Source organism: Triticum aestivum, chromosome 4A, assembly GCF_018294505.1.
Source record: "Triticum aestivum cultivar Chinese Spring chromosome 4A, IWGSC CS RefSeq v2.1, whole genome shotgun sequence".
In the NCBI taxonomy this organism is placed as follows: Eukaryota; Viridiplantae; Streptophyta; class Magnoliopsida; order Poales; family Poaceae; genus Triticum; species Triticum aestivum.
Genome location: NC_057803.1, coordinates 748,510,560 through 748,531,377, shown reverse-complemented (window position 1 = coordinate 748,531,377; position 20,818 = coordinate 748,510,560). Strand labels below are relative to the sequence as shown.

General features: G+C 44.3%; 3 protein-coding genes across 3 annotated transcripts; 1 reads left to right on the top strand and 2 right to left on the bottom strand.

Annotated features, from left to right (window-relative positions):
- Positions 1-3,266: 3,266 nt before the first annotated feature.
- On the bottom strand, positions 3,267-8,328 carry LOC123088592 (uncharacterized). The gene is made up of 15 exons (XM_044510812.1): positions 7,873-8,328; positions 7,509-7,796; positions 7,223-7,402; positions 6,989-7,124; positions 6,356-6,690; positions 5,810-5,939; positions 5,255-5,389; positions 4,926-4,970; positions 4,758-4,837; positions 4,563-4,659; positions 4,374-4,463; positions 4,228-4,281; positions 4,085-4,150; positions 3,837-4,005; positions 3,267-3,698 (listed from the first exon to the last, which is right to left on the bottom strand). Exons 1-14 carry the CDS (start codon positions 8,292-8,294, stop codon positions 3,841-3,843), a joined length of 2,223 nt encoding a protein of 740 aa, XP_044366747.1. The 5' UTR covers positions 8,295-8,328; the 3' UTR covers positions 3,267-3,698; positions 3,837-3,840.
- Positions 8,329-8,426: 98 nt separating this feature from the next.
- On the top strand, positions 8,427-10,412 carry LOC123088593 (NADH dehydrogenase (ubiquinone) complex I, assembly factor 6). Its single transcript, XM_044510813.1, has 2 exons — positions 8,427-8,582; positions 9,201-10,412. Exon 2 carries the CDS (start codon positions 9,229-9,231, stop codon positions 10,135-10,137), a length of 909 nt encoding a protein of 302 aa, XP_044366748.1. The 5' UTR covers positions 8,427-8,582; positions 9,201-9,228; the 3' UTR covers positions 10,138-10,412.
- A 5,154-nt stretch (positions 10,413-15,566) lies between these two features.
- LOC123088591 (NAC domain-containing protein 7) lies at positions 15,567-19,377 on the bottom strand. Its single transcript, XM_044510811.1, has 5 exons — positions 18,969-19,377; positions 18,564-18,743; positions 16,967-17,166; positions 16,540-16,814; positions 15,567-16,419 (listed from the first exon to the last, which is right to left on the bottom strand). The coding sequence occupies exons 3-5, from the start codon at positions 17,130-17,132 to the stop codon at positions 15,850-15,852; spliced, it is 1,011 nt and encodes a 336-aa protein (XP_044366746.1). The 5' UTR covers positions 17,133-17,166; positions 18,564-18,743; positions 18,969-19,377; the 3' UTR covers positions 15,567-15,849.
- Between the last annotated feature and the right edge of the window lie 1,441 nt (positions 19,378-20,818).

Here is a 20,818-nt window from a genome sequence, read left to right as displayed (position 1 = left end):
ATCAATACGACCCAAGAGGGCACCGGCTGAGTCAAGTACGGAACTAAACGATTTTTTCTTAGTGAGCAGCTCGCCCCATCGATTATCGAAGGGCCACCGTCTAAACCGTGTAGGCATCCAGGACATGTTCAAACATACTATATAGTTATTTTATTGCACTTCTAAATCATGACACATCTCTCAGATCTGAATTTGTGCAGCGCTAAGCTTTCCTTGTTTTCCCTGAAAAAAGAGGTTGAACTCCCAGCTGCCAATTAATCGATGCCAAACCTCCCTCTACATATGCAGCACAAATTCTAAAAGCAAAGCTTACCTATGATTATGCACGGTGCAAGAAAGAAATCATATCATGAATTGCAAGCATGCATGGGTTGAAGGCTATATTTGAATAGTACTCTCTCCGTCCGGAAATACTTGTCGTAGAAATGGATGTATCTAGATGTATTTTAGTTCTAGATACATCCATTTTTATTCATTTCTTCGACAAATATTTCCGGGCGGAGGGAGTATCTCTCTATCTTTATGTTTTGTTATTTTACTTCAGTTACAGGCATTTGAAAATTTATATGTACACGCAGTAGGATAGTTACTGTTTGCCCTTGAAAAAGGAAATTCAGAAGAGTGTCTTTTTTCCTGGAAATTCAGAAGAGTATGTTTCCTTCAGCTTCTCCAATGCACAACTTGGACATTCACATCTGAATGAAAGTCAGAGAGGAAGAGGCAACCACATCAGGTGGGCAGTTTCTGCCCCCCGCGCGCCGTAGACCCTTCTTCAATCAAAGAGAAAAAAGGGGCAACCATTTCGCTCTTGGCGCAGGTTGAGATGTTTTCAATGTAGAATAGCGGCATTTTGGCGACCCTTCAATCAATGTTGAGATCTCACTGCATGTAAGCACTGATAGCACCAGCGATTGAGATGCTTCACTTAATTAAGTGCCATCACTTCTGTCACGTAGCTCATCCCTGTTCTAGTTTAAGCCCATCTACAAGAGGTGAACTGTATATGATGCCCTCATTTAACAATGGCTAGTGTATTTTAGTCCTACCCAAACCGTGGCATATCGCATATGCAACCTAATCTAGTCAATACGACCCACCGGCACCCTAGCCCAGTCTAGTCCTGGACTAAATGATTTTGCTTAGTGAGCAGCTCGCCCCATTGGTTGTTGAAGGGCCACCGTCTAAACCATGTCGGCATCCTAGGACATGTTCAAACATAGTTTTTTTTATTGCACATCTAAATAATGACACCTCTCTGAGATCTGAATTTATGCAGTGCTAAGATTTCCTTGTGTTTCCCTCGATGAAAAGAAGTTGAACTCCCAGCTTTCAGTTGATCGATGCACAATGCCATATATTGAATGAGAATTTTTAAGACGACATGCAACCAAAATCGTTGGCTCTTCACAAACGGGCTTCCCGCTTGGCAACTGAGGTGTCAGATCTTCAGAAACTAGATACACAACTGTTGTACATTTTTTCTACTTGGCTCAAGGTTGGAAAATTCAGAAGAGCTGCAGCGGGACATTTTATACTTGCGCAATTACACTTGTGTTATGTGTCGAATTTTACTGCTGGAAACCAAGGATCATCTCTTCTGATGATGATCATTGCTGCAAGTTGCTTGCAGTAAATTTCTACGCACTCGATCTATCCAGGGGGGCATCAGTTCAGACATCCTTCCAGTCCTTCAGAGAGCAGCTGGGCCTGGGCTGGACAAACCTTTTTTTTCGAATGTGGGCAAACCTATATCCTATTTGACGCTCTCTGCGTCAAGCTGTCGAGGCTTCGCATAAGAGCTGGCCATCGAACGATGAATTGGGCCGGCCCATTAACAGTGTCCGCGTTTCCGGTTTTGGGAATCTTCTAGAGTTTCCCAGCCGGTTTTTTCTGGTTTTGGGAAGCTTCTAGAAGGTTCCCTGAACCGGTTTTTTCTTTCTTTTTGGTTTTTGGTTTTTCTTTTTTACGTTTTTCTGTTTATTTTTCTACTTTATTTTTTTCTTTTCTATTTCTTTTTTATTTTTCAACTTTATTTTTTTCGGAAAAAACTCATGTTTCAAAAATTGTTCGTAATATTAAAAAATTGTTCTCACTTTAAAAAATGTAATTTTTCCAAAAATAAAGTTTGTGTTTTCCAAAAAAAATCATAAATTCAAAAAATGTTCGCATTTTAAACATAATTTCGCTCAAATTTGAGAAAATACTGTTCGAGTTTGGAATTTGACAAAATGTTCGGATCTGACATTGCCTATAGTTTTGCGTGCCATCTTAAACCAACAAAGCACGTTTATCCCGTTGGCTAGCCACTCTCGAAAACAGTGGTCCTTGTTCGATCCCTCTCCCTCCATCACTTATCTTTTTTGCGATTTTCACTGTGTTGCGCTAATGGGCCGGCCCAGTTGGAGTTGTCTGTGCGTCCGCTCGGCAATTTGCCGCAGCGAGCGGCACATAGGAGTTCCCAGCCTTTTGTTGCTTCTTCTCCATATAGGTGGCCGGTCTGCTGATCAGTTGGGCTGGGCCATTCGGGGCACAAGTAGCCCAGCTAAACCTCACACAGTCACACTACAGATGCCGGACAAATGACACAAAAAAAATGATGCAGGGCAAATTTTAAAAAGCAGAGCTTGCCATGATTATGCACGGAGTAAGAAACAAATTGAAACCTATATTTGAATAGTACTCTCTATTTTTGTCGTTTGTTACTTTATTTTACGTACATGCATTTGAAAAATTATATGTACATGAAGTAGGATAGGTACTGTTTTCCCTTGAAAAGTGCTCAGAAGAATGTCTTGTTTCTTTTGCTGGAAACTCAAAAAAGCGTGTTTCCTTCAATTTTTGAATGCACACTTTAGGCATTCTCATTTCCATCTGAATGAAACTTAGAGAGGAAGAGGCAACCACATCAGGTGGGCAGTTTCTGCCCCCCCATTGTGCTTCAGAGAGGAAGAGGCAACCATTTCCCTTCGGCGCTGGTTGGAATATTCAAAATATATATTTTTTAAAGGAGAAAATTGAAACTATGAAAGTTTAAAAATTCTAGAAGTTCCAAATTCCTTAAATTCTGAATTACCGAAAGTCTTGAAATTTCCAAAGTTCTAGAAATTCGAAAAGTTGGAGCCGGATTTTCCAAAAGGAAGTTAATGGGAAGTTTGACCAAGGATGACTTTCCAAAAAAAGGAAATAACACCTTGTCGGAATTAGGCCGTTAATGAGCTAAATGGCGGGTGACCGCCAATTAGCATCGCTGGACCAGGAGCTTAACCTGTCTTCTCAACAGAGAAAAAAGGAACAAGATTATCTATCACCTGGCAAAAAACTTGCGTAATTCTCAGTTAATCCCCCTTTGTGGCCTATACGACACGCTGAACATTTTCTGAATAAATATATACAAATCTTGGACTGAGCTTATGCACAAATTCAGATACTAGAAATTCTCACATGACTTGGAGAGAGAGAAAAATATCATATTTGTCTATCAACAACTGCCATTCTTCGTTGGCGCTCAAGATTCGAAATCCAGAAGCATCTATTCTTTTTGGAAATTCGGTAGTGTATTTTTCCTTCAACTTCTCCAGTGTACACCATAGAGAGATCAAGCAAAATCAGCAGCAGTTCCCATCAGCTATCACACTTGACTACACTGTAATTTCGGTCTCCGCTGTACAAACAAAACTTGATAGCGAGGTTTCATCACCCTGCAAAACATACAGCATGGATCTTAGGCAAAGCCCTTCCACTTCAAAGAGCATTCTCCATCACACAATCCTTTACTTGGTTACTACACCTCTGCCGAAGAGCTATGCTATGCTTAGAGTTCATCAACGTTTACTAACCTTGTTATGTCTTATGTTCCAGCAGACTATCCCAGCGGCCTTTGAGGATCTCATAAGCGTCTGGACATGGAAGAGCTATTACGGAGGAGCTGCTGCCATTAGTTGACAGCTCAACCACCAGACCCAACCGCAGCAGCGTCTCCATAGCTTTGTCGATAGGCATTTCAATCTACAAGGAAAATTAGAAGTTCACTTGACGATTTCACGACAATCCAAGAATACATGGATAGAAGGTGTCGACTCCCCACCTTCGCATTAAATTTCTCATACATAAACTGCTCGCACATATCTCTGACGCTTGTGCGAGAAGACACCTGCACGGATTGAATCAGGCCAAGGATTCTGTAAATAAATGTGACAAGTCTCAAGTACTAAAAGCAGCAACACATACCTGATACTTATTTCTGCTGAGTAACATAGCATATGCCAATAGTGCTTCCTTATACTGTACGAAAAGAGATGGCGAGGAAGTTTCCTTACTCAACTGAGGGAAATGCACAAAAAAATATTGTTTTGACTGTGCACTGAATGTGTTACCTGCTGTTGCTCGGAAGCATCTAGAAGAAAGTAAACTGAACCAAAGCCACTTGCTAATGTCTTCTCATAGAGCGTCTTATTGACAAGAAGCTGGAGAAGAGGTATTGATGTCAAATAAACTACCATTTGCAAACTGAACCATATAAATTTTCGTTATTATCAAAATATAGAGCAACATAAATGATCCACCTGGTATCTATCCCTAGTCTGTTTGTAGCCCAGCGTAACACGGAACACCAATATTGCAAGTGCAGTAAAAGCAGCTAGATCAAGAAGGAAAGCTGACCTGCATTACACACCATGGAAGAAATGCAAACAATGTTACTTGTTTTGTGAAAATAAGAAAGAATTCCATAATAACACTGATGCAAATTACATACTTACGGCGATGAGGCTAAACTCTCGAATTTGTAGTTGACAACATATGCCAACAATCCTATTACTGTAGCTATATCCAGCCTTACCTGTATTTTTGAAGGAAAACAGTATCAGCAAACCAGAATGCGGGAAGAAGAAAAGAGAAAGAAAAAGAGTTCAAGAGGGAATAATTACTGTATCAAGGATGCGGAAGGACAACTTTTTGTGAGGAAAAACCACCTGCAAACAAGGTTCATATGGCAGTTACTTACTATGATATTTGGCAATGTTCTCTTAATGCAGAAGATATGCATTTCTCTTGTGTTTTCCGAAATAGAAAGTACTATGATGCTAAATATATTCTTAATAGTGCATAGGCTTTTGGATGCAACTTCAGTACTGAAATATGATTCGAAGTTTTTTGGCCAATTTTTCCATCTTAATAACCATAATAGATAGGGATTAGGAGCAATGCATTGCAGATGTTGGTAAACCAAATGCGTCCATGAGACTGATGCACTTACTGGAAGATCTGGGATGGGTATTTTCTGGTAAATTTTCAACTGCGGCGGCAGCATCTGCATCTCAGAGCTCTCCTTCTCATTACTTTGAGCAGAATCATCAGAATAAAGTATGATCAGTTCTTCGAATGCTGGTTCCTGGCAATTAACAAATTGAAGTTATATATCTTCTTTGTATACTATTTTGATAAATTAATATTACTATAGCTTATGAGCATCCACAGTAACCAGAAAAATAATAACAAATAATCATCTGAATATTGTTAGTTTCCTGCAAAATCAAAATAGGTCTCGGGTAATTTGGGCAAAGGTTGTGTCCATCATATGTTTGTTACTATTATACTGTTTCTTATGCTTCATTATCCAAGGTGTTTAATGGCCATATGTAAGACTACAGAGTGCACGCTAGTTCTATAATAATGCTCAACCATTTCACACAAACTACTCTACCCTCTCTTTTTCACACAACATGGCGAATATTTCACAATCATAAATGGACATTTATATTCATCACCTACTGATAAGAAAGGGGTGTTAAAAAATCAAATCCCAGCATACCTGCAGAGTAGACTGGGCAAATAGAATGCCAAAAGAAGCTTTCACTATCTCCCAAACATTGTTGTCACAAGATTCTCTGCTTGCTGGCTCCCATATATTTGCAAGCGTAATTCTAGGCAGAAAATTTGGCCTGAAGAGAAAGCAGAATATACTTCTTAAAATTCATGAACATTCAATGATCAAGTATGGAACTAAGCAGAACAAATTAACAAGCAACACATTATTCATATATATCCCACTAAGCAATAATTTTAATATTGATTATAACAAACTTCTTTCAAGGATTATATTCAAAAAAATGACAAATAAGGGCGACAGCAGTACTTATGGAGTGTCGGTGAGTTGCAAGGATGAACGCAAAGGAAAATGAGAATGTGGAATAGGCTTCAAAGAATGTGCAAGTTTGCGATAAGCACATGGTTAAGGCGTTCTTAGTGAAACCATGGGCTCCGTAGTACTAGTGTGGAAATAAATTGCCAAAGGTAATATAAAAGTTAGATGCGCCCTGAATAGCAAACAAAAACCAGCATCTACTCAGAATCTAACCTCACATAACCTTCTGATTGTTTTGTTTCAGTATCAGATTTCAGCGTTGCTTCTGGCAAAGATGGAATTAATCCTGTCCATGTAAGCACTCTCCTTAGGAGTCTGCCGCGAGGGCCGACAGGTGACAGAAATCCTTCATAACGAGAGACTGCCCTTTGTGCAGCAATCCAAATAGGAAGATCTGCATCTGGTAATTGATCTGGCGTAAGTTTGCCCCTAGAATAGTTTTCTATCAACAAGAGTGAATTCTCTGCATAAGTTTGCTCTTTCAGCCAGAGCTTCAATTTGTCAATCCAGATCTGAAATCCCGGGCTCCCTGTTGATTTTTTCAATGCCTGGCATGAACTAAAATAATCACATACAATTAGCTAAGAGTGGTATGGGCATGCTGAATCATAAAAGTAACAGGTCTATCAGTCATTATGAGTTCAGACAAGAGAAATTAACATGAATATCAGTGTATTCAGCGTTTCCTAGCCATGTAGAAAACTTCGCTTCAACGATGTACATATATAAGTGACTTCAGTCAGAGTGCGACTAAATGAGTAACTTAGGAATGCGATCAAATGCGAGGTGAGCAAGGCATTTAGAATTGTGATCAAATGGACTGTCATGAGGGGAAGATTGACTGACCTCATTGGTCCACTTCCCCAGTTTCCCCAAGGGTTTGGAAAGGCTGAAGAAAATATTCTGCAACAGTTTGGACTGCAGGTAATCAAGTTTCTCCACCAATAGCAGGCCTTTTTGGCTCTCGGTCGAATACCCACGCCTGCCAAGGTCAAGAGTTAGTTGTACCTCCCATTTTTCATCTGTGGCCATATGGGCAGTACATAACAAAAATAACCCGGCTGCCAAATTAAAACTCACCGGAATATGATGGCATTAGACTCAGCTGCCTTCTTCCAGTCGACGTAAACCGGCAGCGTCAGGAGGTAATCGCTGTTCAGTGAATATGTCAGGAGCAGGTCCTGCGCGGAGAGTTCTTCGAACTGTGCGTTGCGTAGGAGGTTCATGAAGGCGCGCTGGAAGTGAGTCGCAAAGGCCACCCTTGTTTTCATCATCATACAAGCAGTGAACTATGGTTAGTACGAGTAGTATCAATTTCAATCAATTGGTCGAGTAACCAAGGAAAATTTAGAGTGTGTTTTATTACCTGGTTGGAGAAACAGGGGCGGGATCCGGGGATAGGCCAAGCAGAGTCTTCCAGTCCAGGCTTCTGGAGAGAAACGACATCCTGTCGTCGTCGTCATCGCCTCCGTCCTGGGACATGCCGAAGAGCCCGGAGCCCCTGCCGTTCACCGATGACGACGCCTGGTTGCCGCCGGAGGCCTGGGCAGGCCCCTTCTCCTCCTGCTCCTGGTCGTCGTCCCGGAGCATGTAGTAGGCGCGCATCTGCTCGAGCGTCTCCTTGTGCTCCGCGTGCAGGACCGCGTCCAAACACCTGCAGCGCACCAGCAAGGCTCTGAATATGCCGGTCCAATACATGCGGAGGAGGGGCGCGGGAGGTGAGTACTGGCCTGGCGAATCGCCTGAAGTCCTCGGCGGCGGCGGGCTGGGAGGGGAAGAGGGAGAGGGCGGCGTCGAGCAGCGCCGCCTTAGGCACCGCGATGTAGCGCTGGCGCGGCACGTTGATGCCGCCCTTCTTCTCCTCCTCCTCGTCCTGATCCTCACCTCCGCCGTGCTCCTGCGGCTGGTATTGCTCATCGCCGTCGGCGGTGGCCGCGCCGGCTTGGAAGAAGGCGGGATCGGCCCCGGCGTCGCCGCGGAGGGGCTCGAACTGGACCGGCGAGAGGTTGCCGACGGAGCAGCGGGGCACAGTGGAGAAGGAGGATGGTATGGGGATCCTACTGGTGTAAGACGGCACGGACGCCGCGGAGAAGGAGGAGATCGGGATGGCGACCGCCGGCGCCGGCGCCGGGCTGGCGCGCAGCAGAAGCATCGTCCGTCTCGTGGGTGGGTCGCGCGCCAACGGAACCGAACGGAACGGGTGGCGCGCCAAGGATAACGCCCCCGCGGTGGCGCGGCCCGCCACGTGGGGCTCCTCCTCTTAATGGGCCTCGCAGAGAGGCCCGTGGGCAGAGCCCATCAGACCCACCCGAAAGGCCACAGAGAGGTCACGATCCAGTCCATCATCCCCATCGGTGTCCTGCTCCTCCTTCCTGTCCGGCTACCCGTCTCCGGCGGCCGTGATCTGCTCTGCTCCGGCGCTCTCCGCCCCGCCGCCACGGTATGCTCCCCACCCCCCTTTCTCCCCACCTCAGCCAACCGCGCGGCACTCTGAGCCCTGCCGCGGGCGCCGCTTTCGTCCCTCGCCGCCGTCTTGGGTGGCCGCACCTAGAAGAACTAGAGCACAGGGCCCGCAGCTCTCGGCCAAGGCCCGGACCGGATCTGTACCTTGGCTCCCCTGCTAGTGCTACCTGTACTGAATTATTTCAACCTACTGCTAGTGATTATTAGGGAGTCCAAAATTAGTCCATTTCTGTTACTGAGTAGACACCTTGCTTGGTACTAAGTTACATTGCCATCACCATGTAGGATACTGCCAATTCTAGAACCCACTGCACAGTTCCAGACCAGTGTACATCTCTAATTTGGTTGCAATGTATTGTGGGCTAACTGAACCCAGTTTCATCAGGATCTCAAATGCAAGTAGAGCCCCCTCATTTTCACAAGATCCACTGCGCAGTTTTCATTCAGGCTAGCACTACACATCTTTTCTTGTTAGGTGAATCATATCTTCTCTTAGACTGTTAGGTCCAAAACAATCAGGCTGTTATGCTTTGCTTGCCAGTTTACTTTGCATACATCTGGCCTAACAATCGTCTGCATTTCCTCTTCGCTGCAGTATCTTGTACAACTCCGAAGCAGACCTCATGAGCAGGGGCAACGTGGCGAGCGGCGGCCTGCGGACAGCCCTCTCGTACTGCGTCCAGCAGGTCCGAAGCTACGACTACCACAACTACCTCTGCCTGCTCCACCTGCCGCCGGCGATGCGCAGGGCGGCGTTCACCTTCCGGGCCTTCAACGTCGAGACGGCCAAGGCCATGGACGTCGTCTCCGACCCCCGCAAGGGCCTCATGCGCCTGCTCTGGTGGAAGGACGTGGTCGACAAGGTCTGCGCGGGCAAGACGGTCGAGCACCCCGTCGCGCTCGCGCTCTCCTCGGTGCTCTCCGAGCACAAGGTCAGCAAGCACTGGCTCAAGCGGTCGCTGGAGGCCAGGATCAACGACGGGAACCGGGAGGAGGACGCCATCCCTGAGAACGTCCCGGAGCTGGAGAGGTACGCGGAGGACACGCAGTCGACCATCCTGTACATGACGCTGCAGGCCGGCGGGATACAGTCCACTGTTGCTGATCATGCGGCCTCGCACATCGGCAAGGCGAGTGGGCTGCTGCTGCTGCTCAAGGCGCTGCCCCACCATGTGAGCAAGCAAGGGAAGATACCATACATCCCGGCCAGTGTGGCGGAGGAGTGCGGGCTGCTTGCCCGGGAGGGTGGCCGGACAGAGGTCAGGATGGGCGATGCGCTCCCGGACGCAGTTTTCAAGGTCGCGTCTGTTGCCGAAGCTCACCTGCAGAAGGCGCGGGAGCTTGCCGCGTCTGTGCCAGCAGAGGCGCTCCCTGTGCTCCTCCCAGCTGTGCCGGCCCAGGTCCTTCTGGACTCCCTGCGGCGCCGCGAATTCAACGTCTTCGACTCACGCTTGTCCAGTGGAGTCCATGGCATATCCCCTCTGTGGTACCAGCTAAAGCTAAACTGGCACGCTTGGCGAAACAAGTACTGAATTTTCATCCATGCTGTGGGAAGCGTGTTTGTTGAAAGCGCGGATCAGCATGCGTTTTAGCCCAGACTAAACCTGGGGTATCCATTTACCGGAATGTAATAAGCTTGATGATGAAGAAAAGCTCTGCTACCTGCTCCAACTGGCTGTTTCTGAGCAATTTTGATGTAGCTTCCTTTTTCATTGGATACATGCTTTGTTGGGGGTTGTTTGTTTTGTTTGTATTCAAGTTTTCGACATGAGGTGGATGAATGTTATCTGTTGAGCTTGTCCTTTCAGTTGTTGCTTGCCCAGATTGTTCCAACACAAGGTGGTCGATGGACCCTCTGGGATGTGGGGCGTGACTTGTTGTGCCGCCATAGTTCAAATTCAATGACCTCTGTTGCAGGAAGAGCGCACCTAAGAGAGAAAGGTTAGGCAGCTACTCTGAGATGACTTGACAAGGATATGAACCTGATACTTTAACTGCATTGGTGCAAAGCTTCAGATGTGCGGCGCCCACTATGAAGGCGTAAGCAGAAGTCATGATCACCTTCATTTCGATCTTGGATTTTTCAGGTAATGCAGATATGTGGTTAAGGATCTACTCATATGTCTTGATTGCTATATTGGTACTGTAAATTCAGTTATAAGATAATCAAGCTGGCTAACATTTCTTAGCATATTAAATAATACTCCCTCTTATATTTCTTAGCACTAGTGTAAAAAACGCTCTTATATTATGGGACGGAGGGAGTAGTTGCTAATGATTTGGTATAGAAAAATTCTTGTAAGCAATGTAATTACATAAAGAAAACAAGTTCCTCATTGTATCAAAAACTAGTGCCTATCGCAGCCTTATATTTGGCTTTCAGCACCTTTTTCTTTGACTTCCTTATCAGTCACAGTTAGGTACGACATCATATCTCACTTTTCTCTATGATGTTTCTGTTTACATATTATTATGATCTAAAAGGAACAGATAAAATGAGGTTGGCCGGTGGTTCTGATCATGCTCCTTGCACGGCGCTTCAACTGTTGTTGGATTCATTGCTCCCCTGTTTCTCTTCTATTTCTTTCGCCTTCTCTACTGACTGAATTTTTACAGGTTGGTCCAAAGTCCAAATTTGCGATCAATTTGAGAAATACTTTACTCTTGCTGCAAAAACCTTAACATTGATATGTCAGCAACTGTTTGGCCTGCTGCTTATTGCCTCCTTTTTATGCAGCCTTTCTTGACGACAAAATATATTCCCACAATTATTTACATTGCAGCTTTTCGCTTCTTTTGACAACCAGAACCGCTGTAAAGTTTGACAGTTATATTAGCAGTCAACAGGATATGCCTTAAGAAACTTGGCAGATAAGTGACCTGAGCAAATTCTTGCAGTTCATGAATTTAGCTGCAACAAAACTCTGTTTTGCAATACTGATGGATTTATATATTTTTTCCGCAGAAACTCCGTAATTTTAGCACGTCTAGTTCAGAAGACGCTTCTTAATTACTTTATTATCTGATATCTCCTGGCTATATTCTTCTTCTGAAGTTGAAAAGGCTATGCATTCCAGCTTTTGGCATTTGGCAAGGCAACTGAAATAAACAACTAGCTATGCAACCACACCTTATTTGCCACTTTGAGGTTTGGATAAGTTCAGCACTACGCACGAGAAGTCAATAAAGCAAGTGTGCAAGTTGCAAACCTTGGGGGGTTTAGGGACAAACACCTGCGCTCAATGCTTAAAAGTAACTCAACATAGCCCTTTTCCATTGGGACCTTCACCCCTGCTTTTTTTCTGGGTGTTTGGTCCCTGGTGGAGTAAACAGCAATCACTGGAGGAAGAAGCATTGTCCCCTTGCTTGCTGGTTGGCTCCACACCACATGCTTATGCCTCCTTTGCCCCTGCCTTGGTAGTAGTAGCAGTATATATTATTGCTTGCTCCTGGCTGGGCAATGGCCTTCATGTGTGGTTGGGTCTATGCCCAGCTCAACTCATTAGCATACTGCATTTGCTGCCTGGTCCTGGGTGCTGTTTGTAGGCATGCCGTGGTAATTTCCTGGCAAGGAACAAATGGCAATTATTGTTGCATTTGCTGCCACCGTAGGCGGTAGCGTGTTTTGGCGTTCCCGATCTCGGCAGCCTGGTTTTGATCTGGCCGAATCACTGAGACACTGACAGATTTTTCTTGACATAGTATTTCAGCCTGTACTGTTGCAACTGACCCATCCAAGAACCTGATCTTCCGTTGAATTTCAGTTTAACCGAAGCTTTCAGAAACCCTGACAACAGCAAACAATATTTGCAATTTATATGTGTATATACCTTTTAAATATACTCTACTCAATATTTTTTTCTGTAGTGTGTCACCTAAGGAAACACATAGGAAATGTGATGTGTACTCACGCAGGCATGCAGGGCTTGACATCACCCAGGGAAAAAGTAGAAATGGAGTATGCTTGCAATCTGGTAGCTTCTTCCTTAAGCTTTGGTCAAAGGTGAGGGGAACATGTGCTCATAAGCTCAATCATAGCGCTGTGCGATTACTAGTTTGGAGTTAAGGCTAAACCTAAGCTAATGGCATACGGAAAGGATCGCCTGCTGGTTCTTCTGGCTTCGGTCGGCCCGCATACCCCAGGTAGAGAACATATTGAGTTGAACTTTTTGTCTCTCTTGTTTTTTTTTCTAAGTTCTACTCTATCCATCACTCTTGAATCAGATATTCCAATGTTTCATTCATTTTTGTTGTTATGCAGATGTACAGTAAAGCTGTTTCGCCGCGGCAAATGAAAATCATGTGAAACAAGCTGGACAACAGCAAGGGGCGAAAATGGCATCTTGATCTGAACTGGGTGGCCTGCCCTTTGGATCTCAGTGCTTCAACTAATTACCGAGACAGGAGGAATAAAACGGGGTGATCTTGGCAAATGGTGGATCTGCCGCGTTCATCATTCCGTGATACACATGGGATGAGCACAATAATGATGTAAGTACCAGGATCGTTTTCCCTTCCGTTGCATGTAGCTTCTCAATTCCTTTTCTATTTGTTTTGTGTGCATCATTGTTCAGACACTATTATATTTTGCACGCGAGAGATATGCAGTGTGAAAACAGCATAGTAGAAGGCAGGATTAATCAGCAAGATAGAACAGAAGGGCTAGCTGCGTGCATGATGGGTCCTCACATGAGAGCTTTCACGCAGGCAGGCATCATTTTATCTTCCTCTGCAAACAAACATCACCATCTCCCATCTGTCCCTCCCTCCTCGCTTAATTATTCCCTCCCGCCCCGCCCCGCCCGCCTCATCTCATCCTCTCGAGTCACTGCCTTTTCCACACCATCTTTTCAACCTCATACACGCGCGCATAATTATATCATATTGTGTTCCCCGCCGCGCTTTCTTCTCCTCTGACATTCCGGTCAGTACGCTTCATGCATGTGTTCCATCATGCCGACTGCTTCGCACAAGCTGAGCAGCACTGAGTGGTGAGAGGCGAGATTGCGGTCCGTGCATGGCTTGCGGTCGAGCATAGGGTTCGTTCTTGCATGCACTATATAAGCCAGCAGGCAGTCGGCCGGCCAGCCGGAAGCTTAGTTGGTGGGAGGCATGCATGTCATTGCTGCTCTTATGCGTGTTTGCCATCCCCTTAAAGCAGTGGCTGGGAAGCATGCATATATACATCCCCTGCTTCGCCGGTACCACGCACTCGGGGCCGTAAGCGGTCGCTGTCGATCTCATCCCGGGCTTTCTGGCTTGTCTCTAATGCTGTGTCATCTACTTGCTGCTTCAGCACCATCCTTGGGCCATAATCACCAGAGTGTTATCTGTGGTAAGTGAGTTCCGTATATGCATTACTGTTCTTCCCTTATTGCCACGTCGTTGGTTAGCCTGGTTAATATCTCCGGGCTTGTGATTGACATTTACCTTTTCTTTTCATTCTTCTCCAGAAAGTCATTCCTTTACCTGTAGCTCTTTTTGTCGAAAAACACTTCGCCTTTGTGGCTCAGTATACGACTCGCCCAGGGCCCTAGATTATATGCTTTGCTTTTTAAACCCATTTCTTACCTTTTGTAAGTTGCTGTTTGAATGTCTCATGAAACAAGAGTGACTGTTTTCCCTGAGTGGTAGAGCTACCCTGTTCCTATTAACGTAAAGTGCTTGTGATGTAGATAAGTAGTTGGACAGTAGATTTTTGGTACCTGTCATTCTGGTAACATTACCTTCGATGCAGAGCTATATCTGAAGACATTATCACTTATATATGATGTCAAGTATATAGGTCATCCCTGTCAAATATATGATGTCAAGTTTAGTTAGTTTTCTTCTCTCTAGCAGACCTATCCAGCATCATATAACCGGACTGTTCTGTATCATGATCTGAAGAAGTTCTTCCATGCATGTCGGTTTCCTTCTCCATATATGTTTCTTATGATTGAACTTAAAACTGCTTTGTTGATCTAAGTTATTATTCTGCTCTGAGACTACTCATTCCCTGCGACTATGACGCCATGTTAAGTTTTCTGATGTCTACATGTTTTCGGCGTCAGTTATTTGCTAGTACCCAGAGTCGTAGCAGAGACCTACATTTCGTTGTTGATTCTGTGAGTTATTTCAGGACTTTGACATAGAGAATGTTTATTCTATAAGTGTTTATTTATTTATTTAGGTATGATCGTAGCAGAGTAGAACATAGCCTGTATCGAACTAGGTGAAACAATGTGAAGAACATGTGAGACCGACATTTCAGGCCCATGCATTACTAACTGTTCAAGTTAAGACTTCATATAATATATGCACTCGAGGGACCTAGATAATTTTCTTGGTGATCCTCATGAACACACATTGTTCAAGCAAGCTAGCTACCATTATAGGTATTTAATCAAATATACTGCACGCATGTAATCATAAACACTTCATCCCATAGCCCTTTGTTTCTGTAAAAGAATTAGCTGATGATGAACTAAATGCATACTCACATGCATCCACATAGATAAGAATGATGGCTCACCCTTCGGACCACAGAGGGAGAATGATTAGTCATACTTATTAAGATTAAGTAAGTGTTTACATTGTTTACATCTTTGCCTAATTTATTTGAATGTAATATTGGTGTCTTATGTTATCTAGTTATTCTGAACAATCTTTGCTAATTTAATTGGAAGATCTTCACGTTGTCATTTGTACTTCTTATTATGCAAGTACTAGAAACATGTAAGGCTATGAGTATAAACATCTTCTTAGCGTCTGTACATGGTTAAGTCTGCTAAAAAAAATTGTTCTCTGACAAGAGGATTATAGCAACGGGCAACAAATGTAGAAACAAATGTCTTGTTATAAAAATGAGCGCAGTCGGTACGGTGTTCGAGCATATATTTATTGGCACAATTGTACATATGCGCTATCAAATCGTTGAAAGACCAACGGATTAAAATTACATAACTGAACCGTGTTGCCCTTTACAAATCATAATTCATGAAGCCTTTATGTTCTCCATGATATTATTTCATATATATAGCAACACAGTGATATGTAATTGTATATTTAGTACAATGCCCCTGAAGCACGTAAACAGCACAACACTACACACAGCATATGTAATAGTCTTATTTACATGGCGTTATGTAACTCAAAATACTTATCTGTCCAATAATTGATATATGATCATCATCCTTATTGTAACTCCTTAATATAATAATTATAGATGGGATGCTAGTATATTCGATTGGCGCCGCTGCTCATCACTTCCATGGATCAACTTGACTGCTCGATGTTGAGGTCGACGCGTAATCAGTTACCAACTCTTGCGCCTTCTCGTTGAGCTGAAGAATGTCTCCTTCATGAGCATAATCGACACCCTTGGCTGCATCATTACTAAGCTGAGACGCGACGAACTTGTCCAGAACTCTCCAGTCAGTGGCAGCTTGGTCGTCGACGGCATGGTCAATAAGTTGAACATGGTGGTGCTGGGCATGGTGCACATTGATCTGGTGATCGTCTGGCGATACCAAAAGAGAATGGAAGGAAGAAGGGCTCTCTAGCTCGTGAGGAATGGTGTTGAGAACATGATGGTGGTTTGGCATTTGGTATTGCAGCTTCAGCTCCCTCTTATAGGTGCTGTTGAGCATCTGGAGGTGTTGTTCTTGCAGCGCCATGCTGTGGTGAGGCGGCATCCCTCTCATCGGAGAGTTGAGGTCATGCATGAAGGGCCCATCATCGTCGACGTACCAGCATGGTGCATCATGGTCTAAATCTCTTCTTGTTGTGGGTAATCTCTTCTTGAACACCCTGCATACTACCCACCCTTCCTCCTGAAATTTACAAACTTAATTAGTCTATATTAATTTATAGAGTAGCTTGCAGGTTTATATGTATGTGAGTCAAGATGGACAGAGGATCCATGGATATAAGTTGGAGAAGCAACAGCTTGCCTGTGGAGGGCCATTCTCATTGGTCTCGAGGCGGTACTCATGCATGATCCAATCGGATTTCTGGCCATTGGGAGCTCTACCCTTGTAATACACCAGGGTCTTCCTCATGCCAACCAGGCAGTGCTTTGCATAGATGGGCTTGTCCCTCCCTGTCGCCTTCCAGAACCCCGCCGCTGTCGCGCGGTTCGTCCGAGTCCCCGTCGGGTACTTCTTGTCCTTGTGGCTGAAGAAGTACCAGTCGCTCTGCTCCTCCTCAGGCCCTATCCTGCATTTCTCTGTACACAAATGAATGGTATAGAAGATCAGCAAAAACATACTATGTTGTCAAGGCTACACTAAGTTGTCATTGTACACTTTAATGTAAAAAAAGTTGTCATTGTACATTTAATTGGACTTCGTTAATTAATTGTGTATGTAATGTATGTACCTTGGAGATCCCATGGCTCTATCTTGTAGAGATCAACATCCTTGATGACGTTTAGGTCGATCCTTCTGGACGCCACCTTCTTGCGGAGGTAGTAGTCCACGAGCTCCTCGTCAGTCGGATGGAACCGAAAACCCGGAGGGACCTGCGGCTGTGTGTTGCTGCCCATGTCGTCCGTCCAATCGATCGATGTATAACTACACCTGCAAAATGTATGGAAATCTTCTTAATTACATAACTGTGGCGTGTGAGTAAAAATGAAGCATGCATGCAGTGCAGAGAAGACAGCAAAAGATCAGATCAGGAAACATATTGCCCATCTATACACGTAGGCATGCATGCCTGTGTTAATTTAACAGAATTTGATGAAGATCGAGCAGGCAAGCATGCATGCCTAGATGTGTCTTGTGTGGGAAGCGTGCATGTGATAATGGATAGGTAAAAAGTAGTGGTAATGCTGGGAGAAAGCATGATCATTTGTGTGACGCATGCATACTACACATGCTGAGAGGCATCACTCATTGCACCTTGTGGAAATGTTCCCCAGCTTCTACTGCTCAAAGGTAGATCTCATCATACATGCATGTATGTATGTTTGTCCCTGCTCTACCTAGCTACTTGTGTAGTGAACATATGTATGTGCTACTTGTATTTGCACTTTTATTATTTTGTACATAGTTGGGTAATATATAAGCACTTGTATTAGCTTAGGTCCCAGTCAAGGTGCTCATGCATCTATGATCATATGTGCTAGCTAGCTGACTGGTGGGCATGCTTTATGCCTGGATCTGATCTAAGTTTGTAAGATCTATTTGGAGGATACATTTAGCACTCATGCATGGTGCATGGATGTGTATGTATAATGTTGTAAGTACAAATATACGTGGTCATGTGCAAGTTGATATATATCCTTATTCATTTAATTATAAGCATTTCAAGTTTAAATAAAGTAGACATGCACACACACATCATCTCAACATGCATGTACTTACAAGATATACATCTATCAGTGTGTGTTATATATGATAATATGATCCCTTTCCAGAAGAATTTACATGTATATGTACATACTTATCAGCACAAAGAAATCTCAAGCATAGATTATGTAGCAGAACAAAACACATCATATCCATTCTCCACAAGAAAATAGAACATACAGACAAACTATATATATCCATCCGCCACAAGAAAATAAAACACACAAACACAATATATATTTGGGGAGCTGAAAATAAAAGGTGGTAGCAAGCCAGTAGCTCACACAAGTTTTGAAATCAAATATGTAAATGATATCCATATATGTATGTGTGCTAGATTGAACTTGGATCTCGTCAACACAAAAATTTACTCTCATATGTACATATAGGTTTCTGCAAATGATAAGTCCATATTGAAGAAGATGCAATCCATTAAATGTATGAAATTCTTGCGTATATTAGTGTGCTAGTAATATAGAGTATGTTGCATCTGTGATCAATTTTAACGTACTGATCGAACAGAACATCTCTACTTATCATATCATATATAGATAAGAGTTGATCTAGGGTTCCAGGGAAGACATGTTTTTCAGGACAACTGAAATACATGTTCGGTTTTATACCTTTGTTTGATCAATGGAGATCAGTCGTGAGATGCGTGATGAAACCTTGTAGAAAGAAGCCCAGAGATCTGGCTAGCTAGCTAGGGGAGCAGCAATACAATAGCTAGTAGACAGGGATGAGCTTTTTGTCTCAAGGCTTGTCTCTCCGATCTGCCTTTCTGATCCCTAATAACTCATTGTCTGGCTCAGATCCCAAGGAGAATGTCGAGAACGACGACCGCAGAGAAGAGCACGCGCGCGCACAGGTACAACACAACAATAACAAACAACGTCAGAGAAAGCTCAAGGACCAACAAGACCAACTAAGAAGAACAAGAGCTGAGATGAATCTAGCTAGCTAGCTCCTCACAGAAGTACATGGAACAAAAAAAGAACATCATCAAGGTTAAACTCGCTCATATATACCTGCTGCCTAGTCGATCGATCGGTCTGCATGCACCCTCCGGCGGAGCTCTTGGCTGATTGTTGGCTGCTTCTTCCTCCTCCTCCTCCTCCGTCCCTTGATCCTGCTGAGCAGGTAGCTGCTGCAGAGAGGAGAGAGAGGAAGAGGGCTGCAGGAGAGGAGGAGGAGAGAGAGTGGGGGAACGGGACGGGAACGGGGTTGATAAATGTATGGGGGGCAGAACGGGATAGGATGATCAAATGGAGGAAAAGCTTAGCGCAAGGATTGATTAATCTATGGCCGCCATGGATCGGTTGACAGGCAGGCAGCTAAAGGTAACAAGATTAATATCCGAGCTAGGCAGCGATCGATCCGATGAACCGCGGAGGATCGAGCTGCCTGGCTAGGGTGAAAGGGAGGGGCAATGGAGGTGGTGGCGAGTGAGTGAGAGAAGGGGTCGAGGTGGAGAAGAAGAAGACGTAGGAGAACAGCGACCCCCTGTGGCCCACACGCAATGCTAGAAAAGAAAGAGAGGGAGGGAGGGAAAGGGACCCGACCACCCACCAAACAAATCCCTCCCGTCCACCCTTGTTGCCTCGCGCCATCATTCCCCTCCTTTTCAGTTTCTTTTCATAAAATATCCCTCCAAAAGCCCAATGCCAATTGCTACTGCTCCTCTCCTCTCTTCTAGGGTTTGTGGCTAGCTTGATCCATCCATCCATCTGCCTAGTGCCTCCAAGTGTGATGGATACTATAGCTCGTGCCATTCCACTTCCTCTCGCGATAAACCGTACGGCGCTCGTATATTTCGAGGTTCGACTTTCACCGCCAGTCAGTAGTCCAACAGTGTGGAGGTTATGTGTATGTATACCACAAAATTTGAATCATCGAATATGTGCTTTGAAGAAATTTACAACGGTACGACCGACTGGATACGCAACCCGTATGTTGTGGGTTTAACCGATGGACAAAATTAAATCTCGGAACTCGGTATTTTAGGACGGGGGAGTACATAGTATGAAAAGAATTTGGGGGGGCGTATCTGAAGGGTAGGACTTCGATCGGGTATGTAAGTCTAGTCTTTGCAAGATAATGACATTTATACTCCTATGATGATGAGAACGGCTTTCGCCTGCCGTAGACCGATCCCTCAAAATACTCATGTGATGAGTACTCGATCCGCCGCGCGATCTCATGTCTGCACACCGAAAGAGATGTTTTCGCGCCTTTACCGCGATCGAGATCCCTTTCTTAATTAGCTAGATCTTTTGTTTGAAACCAACGTCTCGAATTATCTTTTATACAAAAAAAACATTCGGAAATGTCATCGTTAACTTGACTCCAATATCTACGACTATCTGCATTGACAATTGTTGGTACTATATATGTTCATTTTTAGCAATAGTCTAATATAACTGCATGATTCATATATATGCCGAGTAGATAGAAAGCTAGGCATGCAGGTAGCAATCTCATGCGTGATAAGTGTTCATGTCCCTCCTCATTACATCCATCGTCGTCTCTGGCTATAGCCCCATCGTCATCCCACGTACCTGCCCTACCTAGGCTGTATGTGTAGAGCATAATGTGTGGGTCAAGCTTAAGCCTGGGGGATGTAAATAATCATGTGCTTGTCCCTATGTATGACACTGATCATTAGTGATCATGCATGGTTCATGATCTACCCGGCCGGCAGGTGCATTACAGCATTAGTTTGTACGTTCATACGTAGAGTGGTAGGAGAAGATGAAGACCACAAATGGCTAGAGCCCCATGTATATGGATAGGCATCCATACCGCAAACTTTGATCATATAGAGTTGATTGCCATCATTATTTCTATCAAAATGGAATTGTCGCACCCGGTCTCTCCA